This window comes from Schistocerca piceifrons, chromosome 2, assembly GCF_021461385.2.
Source record: "Schistocerca piceifrons isolate TAMUIC-IGC-003096 chromosome 2, iqSchPice1.1, whole genome shotgun sequence".
In the NCBI taxonomy this organism is placed as follows: domain Eukaryota; kingdom Metazoa; phylum Arthropoda; class Insecta; order Orthoptera; family Acrididae; genus Schistocerca; species Schistocerca piceifrons.
Window position 1 is genome coordinate 1106890173 of NC_060139.1, and position 15875 is coordinate 1106906047.

General features: G+C 42.7%; 1 protein-coding gene across 2 annotated transcripts in view; it reads left to right on the forward strand.

Annotated features, from left to right (window-relative positions):
* The window catches only part of LOC124774941 (filamin-C), a 284171-nt gene that overhangs the window by 188806 nt on the left and 79490 nt on the right, over positions 1 to 15875 (forward strand). For both annotated transcript variants that reach the window (XM_047249638.1, XM_047249637.1), the window contains exons 22-24: positions 6967 to 7149; positions 7880 to 8149; positions 8650 to 8796. In XM_047249638.1, the coding sequence (XP_047105594.1) occupies positions 6967 to 7149; positions 7880 to 8149; positions 8650 to 8796 (600 nt within the window). The remainder of the gene's footprint in view (positions 1 to 6966; positions 7150 to 7879; positions 8150 to 8649; positions 8797 to 15875) is intronic.

The window sequence follows — 15875 nt, forward strand, 5'->3', positions numbered from 1 at the left end:
ACCATAGGTGTGTAGGCTAGGGAGTTCTTAATGTTGAATGGGTGGCAGTTGTCAAAGTGAAGATATTGTTGGTGGTCGGTAGGTTTGATGTGGTTGAAGGTACTGACGTAGCTGTCTTTGAGGTGGGCAACATTGAGGAAGGTGGGTTCTTGGGTTGAAGTGGAGCAGGTGAAATGAATGGGAAGGAGGTGTTGGGGTCCTGGATGAATGTGGCTATGGAATTGTCACCCTTGGTCCAGACCATGTAGATGGCATCAGTGAATTTGAACCCAATCAGGGTTTGGGATTCTGGGTGGTTAGGAAGAATGTGAATAATACCGAGCAGTTGGCTTTAATAAGCTGCAAAATACTGACACACATTATTATTTCATCACCATTTGGTTATGCAACCAAGATATTATTAATTATTGTTCAAATATTTCTGTTAACAATCTGTCAGCTGTTCTCAAGGTGCGCTATTTGCAAGTTTTTTAAATTACTTTACATAATACTGTGGAGTAAACAAGTATGTGTTAGATGTCAGAGGTAACATTGTTGATAAGAAAAGCTTCAGTCATAGGTAAAACTATATGCTCTGAATGTTTAGCAAATGTTGCATTATAAATGACCACATTGTTTTAAGTAATTGTACTCAAACTTAAAATTTATATCCCCTAAAACCGAAAGTAAAAGGCGAAACAATACTGCCACACCAGTGGACAAACCAAAGGAAACTGTGTTAAATCCTAAAATATTTTATTTTGTGTAAAATTCTGTTAAAGGCTGTTGAAATTATCAGTGAGGGCTATCTGGTAACAGGCTCGGCTAAGATCCAGTATGATAAAAACACGTGAATTTGTAAACCACCTTGTAATAATTATATGGGTCAGGAAGTGGAACAGATTCCAACACCACCTTCTGATTTTCTGTGTTCTCCGATTGCTTCCTTTAGTGGTCCAAATAAATGAAAATCACAGCATGATAAGTCCGCACTGTAGGGGGAATGTTCTGTGTGGTCTAGAACAGTTCCTGAAATTTTTGTTGAGTTCAGGCAGCTGTGTGGGGTCGAACATTGTCACGAAGCGTGATCACGTCGTAGATTGCAAATGTGTGCCTTTTCTGACTGTAATCATATTTTGTTTTGTCCAAAAATTGCCAATAGTATGCAGTGTCCAGCATGGTGAAAATCAGTCAAAAAAAGACTGTTGAAGGAACGTTCCCTGTGAAGAGACGGTTTTTGCTGACAGGTACAGAGTCATCTTTTTTGCACCATTCTGTGCTGCTTTTTTTTCATTTCTGGGGTGTAATGGTGTAACAACGTCTAATCTCAGGACACATTCTGGTGCTAAAATTCTCCACTTTAGTTTGGCAGCCTGTCAGTAACTGTTTGCACACCTCTAAACAATGACATATTTACTCGGTTGTGAGAAGGGAGGCATCCATGTCTCAGACACTTTCCGAAAACTGAGCTTGTCAGTAATGGTCTCCTGAGTACTACTGTAGCTTATGCCAACCTAAATAGCAATTTCAGCAACTGGGATTCAGTGATAGTCTCCAATAACCTGGCTAACAATGTGAATGTACTTCTCAGTCTTGCTGGTCCTCAGGCAGTGTTGATGAGCTGAATTCTCAACTGTTTGTCATCATCCTGAAAACTGTTTGTGACATGGGTACACTTGAGTCTTTCTCAGGGTGTTTTTCTTAAACTATGCCTCAAATCTTTTTAAAATTTCAGCTGGCTTTATGCTATCTGTTGTGAGAAACTTGTTTATAATACATTGCATAATAGTTGATGGTACCTCTTGCTCTGAAATTGTGATTCTAACAAAAGAAAAAGTGCAACATTCTAGCTGCGGAGAACAATCACTGGAAATGAAAGCAATAATGAGCAGAGATTTTTCCACTTTCTATGTACAAAAAGGCACGTAAAACGAAAGTTCTGGTTTATATTTAATTCACCCTCATAAATTCAGACCCAGTGGCAATGATCATCCACAAAAGGGACCGTGATAAAAAGCTAGTAGACGGCCACATCAGCCACTTCAAAACAAACAAGATCCCACCCAGGGGTGCAGTATTTACAGATTAAATTAAATCATACCAATGCACAAGCTGCTCTTGGCACTCCCATTGGAATGTCAAATAAAAGTATAAATTTAACGTTTTGTTCCATAATAGTTGGCACCTGATTTCTAAACATCAAACACAGAACTAATGTTTATCGGTATGAAAATGATGAGGGAGCTGATCTCATTTTAGCACTATCAAGACTTACCTGTGCAAGTAGTACGTTCACTCGCTTTGGGATAACTAAACCTCTTTAATATGTAACTCAGCAGATGGAAGCTAATCATTAACTCCCATTATAGGATGACGACGACGACGCAACTGGTACGTGTCAGTGAACTACTTTTGTGGCAGAGTCAAAACCTGCCACAAGAAAATGTTACAGACCAGCTATGGAAGTGCCATAAAAGAACCAAAAGAACTTATATGTGATTACCAGTCACATAGCCAGCTCCAAACTGAGAAACCCACCGCCGTCTCAAGTTGGCGATTGTCACTGTGCATGGCCTGTGTTGACATACTCCTACTGCTAGGAGACTCCACAGTCAGTGTACTTGTAAAGCCCAACTCTAGTACTGCACACGTGCACCGTCTCGAAACTAGCACGTGCAAAAGTTGCGCCCTCTCGTGATGTGCCGAGGAAACTCCAGACACCAGAAGTCTCTTCACTGACACTAATTACCATACAGGGTGTTTCCATAACAGCATGCAAAAATTAAACAGGGTGTAGAGAATGAGATAGGGAACTGAGGTTGGAATGCCAGCTTATGGAGATATGGAAGTAAACTTGTCCACTGCTTTGTCTAACATTACTGTTTTCCAGCTTATTTATAATTAACATATGGAAAAGTTTACACGTACTGTGCTGTTTATTTGCACGTATGTTCTCTGTTTTCTGCAAGGAAATAGGAGTACGAGCCTCATTACCGGGAAGTCGTGATGCAGGTTTTATTTACTTTCCTTGTTCATAAGGTGACTCTGTCGTATTGTATTTACATTGTCCCACGAGAGAATACGCTACGCATTGACGACAGAACCGTTCGTTACTCAGTGCTATTCAGAGATGTACAGTACAATATGATGGAGCAGTACCGGTACATTGTTTCCTGGTCGCTGGATTGGAAGGGGAGGTCACCTCACCTGAATGCTCTCGATTATTTGCTATGGGCATATGTACAGTCACTCATGTATTAGACCCAGTGGATACGAAGATGGACTTACAATTCCAGGATTGTAGCTGCCTATAGTGTGATTCGAAACACGTGAGGGATATGTGTCAGGGTGCATCAGAATCTCGTTCGCTGATGTCGTGCTTGCATTGAGGTTGGTGGCCGTCAGTTTCAGCACATTTTATAAGATGCAGTACAGATAGTTTGTTCATTGTGTCGATGATGGTATTTGCGAAGTAATGTAAATAAAAAAAGTACACGGTAATGTCATTTTACTCCTATTATCTCCTTAAGGTCGCTTCTCCACCCTCAGGTTCCCTATCTCAAATTGTTCAGTGGAGCATCCTCTATGTCCTGTTAAAATTTTGCATACCCTTATGGAAACACTGTATATCGATACGAGTGTGTCGGTCGGGTACATCAATGTCACATTTGTGGGCCGGCTGCACGGCACAAAAACTCTGGAGAAGTTGTATCGATCACACGATAAGTGTGCCTCCTTACATCTGGTTTTATGTCGAGTCAGAGAGATGAGCAGAGCTGCCAATTTTAGGTGTTTTCAGTGAAACAATATCAGACGGATGGCTCAGTCTCTGCGTATATCGCAAGTCTGTGCACACTGATTTATACCCCACTGCATAGGGTTTCCATCACCCAGCCAAGAAATGAGCTATTTAAAATACATTACTATATAGAGGTACAACTGTCTGTACAAGAATCACTTGGATAATGAGATTAATTATCTGAATTACTTATTGTGAAAGAAGGGCTGCAGGGTTTGAGTTAGCATCCTCCGAGAAACTAAAATGCAAAAATATTGAACACCATTGCAATGATGTATCCATTGTAATTCTTTCTTTCTGTAGTGCAACATCTAGCAAAATCATTAGGTTCCTGGGAAGAATAGGCATAAGAACATTTTCCACCACACAAGAAGATAAAGGTGAAACTGCACTCGCTTAGGGATGGTGACCGTCTCGGGGTCCGTGGCATATAAGATTCCCTGTGATTGCAGAAGCAACTGCATTGCTCAGGGTATCTGTACAGATATTGACCACTGTGCTAAACAGCAGAGGCACATGAAATACGAGAACTTGAGAAATCTGCAGTTTTCAACACATCCACACAAATAAAGGCAGAATAATGTTTGATGAAAGTAATGTCTTGTGCAACACTTCTATGTACAGGGGCTCGGGTATTAAAGAAGCAGCAGCTGTAATCTCAATATTGCGTGGGAAGGGCTCTGGAGGCCAAGAAGATGCAGAGAAATGTGCTGAATTGTTTACGTCACCAGGGCAGAGATGGGCCACAATCGCTGGTAGCATTACGTAATGACGACGTATGCTGACTGATCACAAACCCTCTGTGGACTGTTAGTGGTCACCTCCATAGACATTTGTTCCTGAAGAAAATGTTGGAGCATTTCAGTGAAAGATCAAGATTTTAGCCACATATGATGTGACAAACTGGGAATGTATTATACTGTAGTAATTCAAAAGGAAGGATACAACTGAAAATCTTAAATGGTGGAAATTCTGTGCGAAACTACCTCACATACAGTGACCTCTTGTATCAGTACTGAAACAAAACAACAAAAATTTGTCATGTTGGAGTGCTTCACCATACCAACCTTACAATGAAAGCCCATCAGCTTTGTTTGCCTAAAATTTGTTGCTACCATTTTAAGGAATTTTCGTAGCATAGCTTACTGAACATGGAAAGACTTATATGTCTACTGTGAGATTCAAGGAAAACTCAAATACACTCATGTTCAGAAGAAAACAGAATACCTTCAATGACTTGAGATAAGATGTTCATATTCACAGGACATGTTCTGGAAAAATGATGAGCATTTGAACCACATTGGCCCATAGATTCGAGGCCAACATCAGTATCATGGCGCAACACAACCTGCCAGCAAAATATACCTGTGAGTCCCGTAGTTGCTATAAACTGAAGGTAATGGATCATTGTGACTTGAGCAGATGTGCAGGATGCTGTGTAGACATACGCACAAGCTGTACTGTTAAATCAATGAGTGTGAAAGAAGGCACATTATTGGCATGAGAGAATATGATGCATCCATCTGGGAAATTGCTGCTAGTGTGGGCTGAAGTATTTTGGCAGTGCAACGAGTGTGTGCAGAATGGTTCATATAAGACCATAAAACACAATGAGATGGGTCAGGCTGCACCTCCCAAGAAGATCTACATGTCATCCAAAGGGCATTGCATGACAGTTTTGCATCCTCCTCAGCTCTGGCGCAACAGTGGAACAGAGTAACACATCATACACTATCGGGGCTGACAGTCCGTTGCCGCTTATTATGGCACACGTTTTGTGCGAGTCATCTACTTCCCTGCCTATCTTTGATGAGTGTGCAAAAACATGCTAGATGGCAATGTTGTAAGGAATGAGATCACTGGATACAGGAATGACATCAGATAGTGTTTTCGGACAAATCCAGGTTCTGTTTTGGTAGAAAATTATGGCCGCTTTTTGATTCACCGCAGACCAGGTGAGTGGCGTCACAGCGATTGCATTGGCACAAGACGTACTTTGCCAACTCCAAGCCTTGTGGTGTGAGGTGCTATTGGGTACAACCACAAATTACATTTGGTGCATGTCCAGGGCACTGTGACCAGTGTGCCGTACATCAATGACATCTTTCAACCTGTAGCCATACCCTTTCTGCGCAAGACCTCAGATGATATTTTTCAGCAAGACAATGTACGATCACATGTTGCCGCATGAACACATGCGATCTTGTTGTCACTGGATATCAGCATTTTGATCTGGCCTGCCAGATCACAAGACTCGTTGCCAATTGAAAATGTGGAATATGGTGAAATGACAGGTGCAGTAATGTGACCCAATGCCAACCACCGTAGATGAACTTCGGAACCAAGTGAATGCAGCATGCATAGCTATACCACAGGATGCCATTCATGCTGAACCAAGATGACTGAAATCCTTATCATTTCTGCAGAGCATACTAATGTACATGTCCAGTGAATATGAACATCCTGTCTCTAGTCATTCAAGGGTTCTGTTCTTTTCAGAACATGAGTGCAAGTCACAAATAATAAATTATGTAGGCTGGTGGAACTCACTTTGTGCTTTCGTAGGACAATGCTTGTCATCATATTGCTTAGTGAATACGAGCTCTTCCATCACCTGAAATGAGTCATTTGTAATAATCAACTGCATAGCTTAGTTTAGACTCCAAGGACTGGCATTTGTTCAACTAACTGAAAAAGAGACTTGGCTCCTGGCCTTTAAACACCGGTGACAATGCCAGGTGCCATCAGTGGTGACTCCTATCTCAGTTATCGGAATTTTAGAGAGATTATATTCACAGACTGTCTAAATTACTTGAAAAATATTCAAATATGCAGTATAATTACATATAAAAAGAAGCCGACATTTTCCTTTTTTGTATGTAACCAAATTGAGATTCCTCTTCATCTCATAATAGTGATGGTATGTTGGTCAAGTCAGGGACACAGACAATGGTCACAGCTTGTGGCAGGTAATTACTATCCTTTCTATCTGAATGAGGGTACCTCAGTGTGAGATTGAATTGCTTTTTAATTATTCAGTGTTATATGCAGTATAATTTCAGGTGATTTGTGTTCTGATAAGTCTGACATTGAGGATGGAAATATGGTAATGGCTAACACTATATTCTAAAATGAGAAAACACTGATAAGATGCTGTTAACCTATAATACACTTTATTATTGTTCCAGTGGTAAGAAAAGATGCTGGTTTTGCAGAACTTGATGTAACTGTGACAAGTCCCTTGGGACAAGACCTCCCTCTTGAGGTCAAGAGCTGGCCAGAAGAAAAAGATACTGATCTGATTGAGTTCTGCCCTTCAGTGCCTGGAAGCTACAGATTTAATATTAAGTATGGCGGAGAAGAAGTTCCAGGTAATATTGCCAAACTTTTTGTTGTACTAGGCTGTTTTGACAAAGTTTGTTAAGAAATTGCCATTACTTTTGTGCTTCCAATTCCGTACTCATGGCAATAAATTTGGAAATTTCTAAACCCAATAAGGCTCTTTCCACTGTCCGGCGGGCTACATTGCACATCGAAGGGGATCAGGCGACATAAAAGATACAACGTGTGTAAGCATATTTTTCGTATAGAGTTGAAAGCATTTGATGTGCTAAACAGACAATAAAAAATCTACTCGCCCAGCGGTGGCAGAACTCACACAATAAAGGATATAATTAGGCAAGCTTTCACCCAGGACGGTGGGTCAGGGGAGACATATGACACGCAATGAGAAGGAAGGAGTCTTACTGCACAGGATGAGAAGGAAAGACCCCTTCCTTCTCATTCCGTGTGATATGTCTCCCCTGACCCACAGTTCTGGGTGACTTTCCTGAAATCCACGCCTTTTCCTAGACCTCTCCAGTCCTTTTCCTTCTTCCTTCCTCTTCAACCTTCTGCCTGAAGAAAGAGCCACTGTCTCCAAAAGCTTGCCCAATTATAACCTTCTTTTATATGTGTGTTCTGCTACCACTTGGAGAGTAGATTTTTTTATCTATCCAATTAAATTGTTTTGTCAAAAATTGATTGTTTTTGTTGTTATAAACAAACAATAAATCTTTAACTCAGGAGATTTTTATAAGGTTAATTGTCTTTTTGTTTTAGGTTCCCCTATAACTTTCACCGTTGAAGATTCAGGCACGGCTAAGGCTTTGGGCGAGGGACTGCAAAGTGGACAAGTGGACTGTCCTGCAAAGTTCAAAATAATGGCTGTTGGGTTGACAGGAAAACCAACTGTTAAAGTGGATGGACCAGACAGCATTGCAGAACCGTCGATTGAGAGAGAATCGAACGGTGTGTACGCTGTAACGTTCACTCCAGTGGAAGTTGGTGTTTTTGATGTTCAGGTTCTGTGGGATGGTGTGCCAGTTCCAGGTATGAAGTGTACAACTACTCTCATGCAGTTATACTTTTACTTGCATTATTTTTTAAATGGCAGTTCTATGATTCTTGTGGAAACTGCATAAATTGGCTATTTATCTTAGTTTGACCCTATTGAATTATTTAAAAAGTTGAAAAAAAAAAAGAAAAAAAACAGTGATCAATAGCAAGCAGATATTCCACCGTTTAGTGAAGTCTCAACTGAATTACAGAAAATTCTACTCAATCTCATTGTCATTGTCATTTCTTGTGCTAGCGTGACTTAAATCCTCAGAAGCTAACTGTGCTACATTAGCACCCAAAGGCGGCAGTGACTGTGTGTGTGTGTGTGTGTGTTGTCTACATCTGAGGAAAGACTTGGTATGATAGCTGATAATATCCAACAATCTTCTTTCAATGTGCCTTTCTGACACTTAACATTTCCCATATTTGGTGTGTAGCACTATATGCAATTAATATTGTTATTCGAAAGGTAATTGTTGTTGTTTCTACAGGCTCTCCATTCCATCCAAAAATAGTGGATCCGAGGAAAGTTAGAGTCATTGGTGGATGGGAATCTTTTATGGATTCAGAAGGACGTCTTGAATTGGCAGTTCACACTACAAAGAAGATAAGTATGGATATTGGAGATGCAGGACCTGGTGAGCCATTTTTAAGCTATTTACAATAGGAACATCCAAAGCTTTGAAAGAGTTGTATTAATTCTTGATTTTCTACAAACATACCTTCACATCACATCTGGTTACTCTCATTAACATGGGTTACTCTCATTAACATTGTATACTTTACTGTACCATCTTGAATCACAGCTACTTTGTCTGATTTAAATTGGTACAGCTATGCTTCATTGCCAGCTACAGTGATTCTGACTTACCAGAATCAAACCTATCAAGCATTGGTTGCCAAAACTCCTAACACCAAGCCTTATGTTCATGGGTTAGAGGTTATCCACTGACTACAAGACTTTCTTATGAGCAGACTATACTAGAATATGTGAGTTATAATCAATGATCGTATCATAAGAGGAAGTTGTGCTTCAAAACACTGGTCTATGTCATTCTTGAGGTCATGGTTTTTAAAGCAGATTGTTAATATTCTGTGCATGCTGAAGTCAGAAGTGTAACTCATTTTGTCGAATCATGTCAGGTTCTGTTGCTATTTCAATTTTTAGAATATAACATTTAGGATTTTTTAAAATGTGATATACTTGCTGATTATGGTTTGAAAAGTCTTACATTTGGATGAAATCGAAATTTACAAGTTCGTACATTAACAACATTGTAGGAAGAAAGGCTCTTTTCAAGGGCTCTTTTATGTGTTTTTCATCTGAATGTCTCTTGAGGCACCAACGATAGTCCGCAAGCAGGTTCACATCTCAGTGAGCGTGGTACCTCTCCTCCATCACTCTAATATTCCTATGAAAAAGTTCACCTCGCACCTTGCTATAGTCTCCACAGTTGTCAGGGAAGCAATCTAAATGTGAGCTGAGAAAGTGCATCTTTATTGATGTACGAGCACTTTGTGCTCCTATAGTTGCTGAGAAATTTTTTTATTATTGATTTCCGTGCTAACCAGACATTCATCTCTGTCCTCCATACTTTCATGGAATTGTGAATCTTTCATAAGCTGCTCGATCTGTGGACTATCAAAAACACTTCATTAAATTTGGCCTCACTGACACTTGGAAATTTGTTTTAAGAAAGTAAAAACCTTGCTATCTTTGTTCACTGCCTTTATAAAGGATGCAGCAGTGGAAGTAGAATTTTCTGAGGATCAATGAGAGCTCATGACTTAGCGTTGTGCACACTGGGTGTCAGGGCAGGTCTTGCTTCCCATATGCATTGTACATAGTGTTTCTTGTCTGCCTGACTGTCCCATAGGCATAGGAAGCATAGATGTTGGGTGCAGCCGCCTTTTAGACCCAACAGTATGGCCACAACTTGGAACATATAGTGTTAATGTCCACCTGTGTATGGTACGACATAGTTCAAAAATTTAACACATGAGACATACAGTGTATTAAGTCTCCACATATCTTCAAGTTGTGAGGTTCATATTTCAGAGCAGTTACCAAATATTGCATTGTGTTGTAAGTTCCACTCATTTATACTGAATGACCCACTGGAACTGAAACAATCATGTTATGAATGTGGAATGGTACAGTGTTGATACTTCTCATTAATATTTGTAAACTGTCATTCAGTTGAGATATATGTTACACCCAAAGCTTCAGTGAGAACACCAGTGCCATGACAGTAAATCATAGAAGCTTTTTCATCCTTTCTGAAATATTGTTGAAACTCTTCTTCATGACTGCAGTACCAATAGAAGGTTGTTCCAGGAGGTTACGCGAACATATGATCGTAATAAGTGGGCAGATTCTTTGCATAAGCACAAATATCATGTCAAATTATTCAGTTCAGCTTGGGTTAGGGGTTTTAGAAGGCATGTATATATCACCAATATGATCGTGCATTTTATCATCTAGGCCAGAAAAGTCATTCTGGTTATCAGGTGGTGTTGGGATCGGAATGTGGTCCTTGTATAGCAACATCTCCCATGTTCGTGGCTATAGCAACATCTCCCATGTACGTGGCCTGTCTGTTGCTGAACATTTCCTCAGTCAGCACCCACCTGATTCCAAACCTATGATATCCTTCCTGCTCACCTTAATCAACTTTATACTTACCTTTGAGGGACACATACACTAAGGGATCTGGGGCACCAGGATGGCTCCTACCTGTGCTAACATTATCATGGGTCACTTGGAGGGAGCTTTCCTGGGAAGCCTTCAGCCCCTGGTTTGACATCTTTGCCATATGGACTCAAGGTGATGATGACCTGTTAAAATTCTTTGCATCTATAAATACATTCTCCCAATTAAATTTCACATTGTCCTAGTCCAAATACTGTGCCATTTTCGTTGACACTGACCTCATCCTCGTAGGTCAGTTGCACTCTTCTGTTCACATTAAACCTACTATCAAACAACAGTACTTACATTTTGACAGTTGCCCTCATTTCCATGTGAAACATTCCCTCCCATACAGTCTCGGGATTCAAGGCAAATATATTTGTTCAGATGCAGACTCTTTGCAGCAGTACATCACATTCTCACTTCAGCCTTCACTGGACGTAATTACCCCACCGGCCTAGTTCAAAAGCATCCCAGGACATCACATCCGATCCTGGTACTGCTGATCTGTGCAAAAACAACTTTGTAGTACACCTCTTGTCTCTCAATATTGTCCTGAGCTTGAATGCGTTAATCATCTACTTTGACCAGGTTGTGACTTCCTAAAATCTTGCCCTGAAATGAGGTCCATTCTGTCAAACATTTTGCCCACCACACATAGAATAGCTTTTCATTGCCCTCCCAATCTACGTAATATCCTTGTCAGACCATATGCTTCTTCTGCACCCATCTACCTACCTGTGCCATATACCAGCTGTTACATAAACACTGTTCAGCCTTTTACGTCAGCATGATTACCATGAAGTTATGAGTTATGATGAATGGGCATGTGTATGTGTATGTGTATACTGGCAACCCACAATATCCTGTTGCAGAGCATGCTCTACAACATGTTAGTCATGACCTCGGTGTTCTTCTCACGACACGTGCCGTGTGGATTCTTTCCCAGACACCAATTTCTCAGGGCTGCACAGGTGGGAATTGGCATTACAACATGTCCTTGGTTCTCGCCACTTCCTGGCCTTAATTTATATTAATTTCATCTGTCTCAGCATTTCTTCACAGTAACTATTCTTTTCTCGACTACTTTTTAGTTTTCTGTATTTTTCATTGTCATTTTTTCATGCCCCTCCCCCTTCTCCACTTTCCAACTCTATAACATATAGTGCACTTAGCTTTCTGCTCTTATTAACTTGTGCATGATGTTTTGGCAGTAATCTGTTGTCTTGCATATTAGCCTATCTTTCACCTTTAAGCACTCAGGATTTCAAATCTCCTCCAGTTTAGTGCCCAACAATCCATTTTTCCTCTAATCCGCGCAGTAAGTCTACCCTGACACAGTGTTCAGGGTGACTTGTTCTAGACCTCACCAGTTGTTTCCCCTCACCCATCTTCCTTCCTCTTCAGCTCTTATGGCAGTAGGAGGAGCCACTGGTACTGAAAACTTGGAAACTTTAATACTTACCTTGGCCCGGTGAGTAGATTTTTAGCTGTCTAGTTACATATTAAAGACAGATACATACCACATAAAACAAGGGTACTGCTTGGTGGTGTCAAAGATGACCTCTCATTATGGAAATCTGGTGTTTATCAGATACCCCGTCAATGTGGCAAGACATGTATAGGTCAGGTGGTGTGTGCTGTTAAAGATCATTGATGAGAGAACAGATGGCACAACAGATTGCATCAACATAACAAGTTGACAGTCATCGAACATGGCCTATCGGAATTACATGGAATGAATTACGACTGTAGTACGATTCTTACTCAGACATCTGATATCTGTCATTGTGTCATTATGGAGTCCATCGAGATTTGACTAAAGGAACTGCTGATCAACTGTGATAGTGGCTGCATCCTTAGCAAGTCCTGAGAACCAGTGACTTAGCTTGTTTAAGAAGAGGAAGGAGATATCCCACAACAAACTTTCTTTGGGGGCAGGTAGAGGAACACTGCAGGCACCATCAACACCAATGGTTGTGTGCGAACTGAGAATGGAGCGACACGCTGGCATGAGGAGACACTGTATGCTGACAGCAGACAGAGTGGGAAAATGGCAGTTAAAAGATAAAAGCACCATGCCAGATCCTAAGCAGTCATTTTATCAGGACACCTGACGATGGCAACTTGGTTGCTTCCAAAATATGGGCACTTTGGGCACTGACATCCAGCCATTTACCAGTGAACTATTTCATCGTGAATTGGTCAGGAGAAGCTGAAGAATCCCGTGTTTGTAAGTATTTTGTATGCAGCATTTGGTAATGACTCCCCCTGTGGGTCTGAGGCTTAGAATAGGCCCGAAGTATTCCTGCCTGTTGTGAGAGGTGACTAAAAGGAGTCTCACACGTTTCGGCCTTTATGTAGGGTTTGACCTCCATTTTTCAAAATTTTGCCAAAGAGCGAGCCAATTGGGGAAGGGCACCTTAGATGGTGCATAGTGTCCATCATGCGCTGAGACCTCTCGCATCCTTTGTGGACGTGGATCTGCAGTTCCGCTCATTCTCCAACTTTTGGGCGAGGTCACCACGGTAGCCGATGTGGTGCGGCTGCCATGTACCCTGTTGGCTGTAGTCCCCTAACCACACAGGGATCGCTCTGCTGATGCCTCTGCTGTTAAACCCCCATGTATGCCAAGGAGTAGATGCCTGTCACCCTGTGGCATCGGGACTCCCGGCAACGGTCATCCTGCCAGGAGGCCTGACAATGAGATGCACACTAATTTAGAGTGGTAAGGTGTACATTTTGCTCGGCACACCCACCGGAGTCTGACGGGTAATCGGGTTGCCACCGTTGCCTTCATCTTGGCCCTAGAGGGTGATGCATTACCCAAGAAGGTCAAGGTGATGATCTACCGATGTGATGTAAAGCCATATATCCCTCCCCTGATGCGGTGCTTCGAATGCTGGAAGTTTGGCCATACATCTTCCCGCAGTACTTCCAGCACCGCATGTCGAGATTGTGGACGCCCGTCACATCTCGATACTCTGTGTGCCCCGCCTCCCATCTGTGTCAGCTGCAGAGAGCACCATTCGTCTTGCTTGCCAGACTGCAGGATTCCCCAGAGAGAAAGGAAAATCGTGGAGTAAAAGACCCTCGACTGACTGACCTACACAGAGGCTAAGAGGAAATTTGAACGCCTGCATCCTGTGCTTACGACATCGTCTTATGCCGCTGCCACAACAGTTCTAGCCCCATCAGCTCTGCCAACTCCAGTCACCTCTCAGAACCAGAAGACTACACATGCCCCGTAATGGTGGGGGGCACTTCCTTTCCGTTGCTCTCGCACCACCTACATAGGGAGCAACACCGCACCAACCATTGGGGACGTCCGTCCCCAGTTCTAAGCCGGAGAACTGTAAGACTTCTTTGGCTCCTCTTGCTAGGAAGGGGTCCCTCGGGTCACTCCCTTCCCAGGTTCCTACCAGTGACAAAGATGACACCTGCCAGTGGCTGAGGTAACCACAGGTCGTAGGGCTTCACGGTTCTCCTCAGTGCCTGAGACTGAATCAGTGAAGCCCTCCCAGCCAGACAAACCTAAGGAGCAGTGAGAGAAATCAAGAGAGAGAAAGACCCCCGAGAACAGAGACATTGTGGTGGCACCCACACCACCGCTTCCTACGAGCTCTGTGACTGAGGATGAAGTGGAGATTTAGGTGTCTGCTGAGGACCTAGATCTCGCTGGACCCTCAGACACAATGGATATGTACTGCACAGGAAATAAGTGGGTGGCAGCAGGTGACCCTGAGGTGTAAACTGGGTTATTGAAAGTTCCGTGCCCTCCCAGCCTCACAATCACATTATCCTCGAGTGGAATTGTGGCAGTTTTTTCCACCACCTGGCTGAGCTACAGCAATTGTTAAGCTTTACACGTGCTTTCTGCATTGCCTTCCAGGAAACCTGGTTCCCGGCAATGCGGACCCCTGCCCTTCGCAGCTATAGGGGATACTACAAGAACCTTAGCGACTATAATCGAGTGTCAGGTGGAATTTGCGTCTATGTCCTGAATTCGGTATGAATGAACCTGTGCCCCTTCGGTCTCCTCTTGAAGCTGTGGCTATTGGGATACGGACGACACAGGAATTAACTGTCTGCAATGTATATCTCCCTCCAGATTTTGCAGTATCCCTGAATGTATTGGCTGCACTGATTGATCAACTCCCTGAATCTTTCCTACTTTTGGGAGGTTTTAATGCCCATAACCCTTGTGGGGTGGCACTGCGCTTACTGGCCGAGGTAGAGATGTTAAGAATTTACTGTCACAACTCGACCTCTGCCTCTTTAGTGTGCCCCCAGCGAAAAACAGTCCCTTGGTGGTCGCTGAGGCAATTAAAGAGTGTGGACAAGCTCTATAGTGACATAAGTGGCACCCTTCCCTAGAGCCTTTAAGCGGCTCCGTGCCCGTATTCTCCAGCTTATAAAACAACAGGAGGAGGAGTGTTGGGAGAGATACATCTCGACCATTGGGTGCCGTACATCATCTTTCCAAGTCTGGACGAACATCAGACATCTTTTTGGCTACCAGACCCCAACAGGTGTCCCTGGCATTAACATCAGTGGTGTGTTACCTACCGACGCAAACGCGATTGCCGAGCACTTTGCTGAGCACTGTGTTTGAGCCCCTGCGATGGAGAACTACCCCCCAGCCTTTTGCACCCTCAAACAGCAGATGGAAAGGAAAGTCCTCTCGTTCACTGCATGCCACAGTGAACCCTACAACGCCCCATTTACAGAGGGGGAGCTTCTCGGTGCCTTTGCACATTGACCCGACACAGCTCCTGGGCCGGATCGAATCCACAGTCAGATGATTCGACATCTTTCATCTGACTGCAAGCGACATCTCCTCGTCATCTTCAACCAGATCTGCTGCGATGGCATCTTTCCATCACAATGGCGGGAGGGCACCATCATTCCAGTGCTCAAACTTGGTAAAAACCTGGTTGATGTGGATAGCTATTGGCCCATCAGCCTCACCAACGTTGTTTGTAAACTGCTGGGGAACATGTGGTGTGTCAGCAGTTGGGTTGG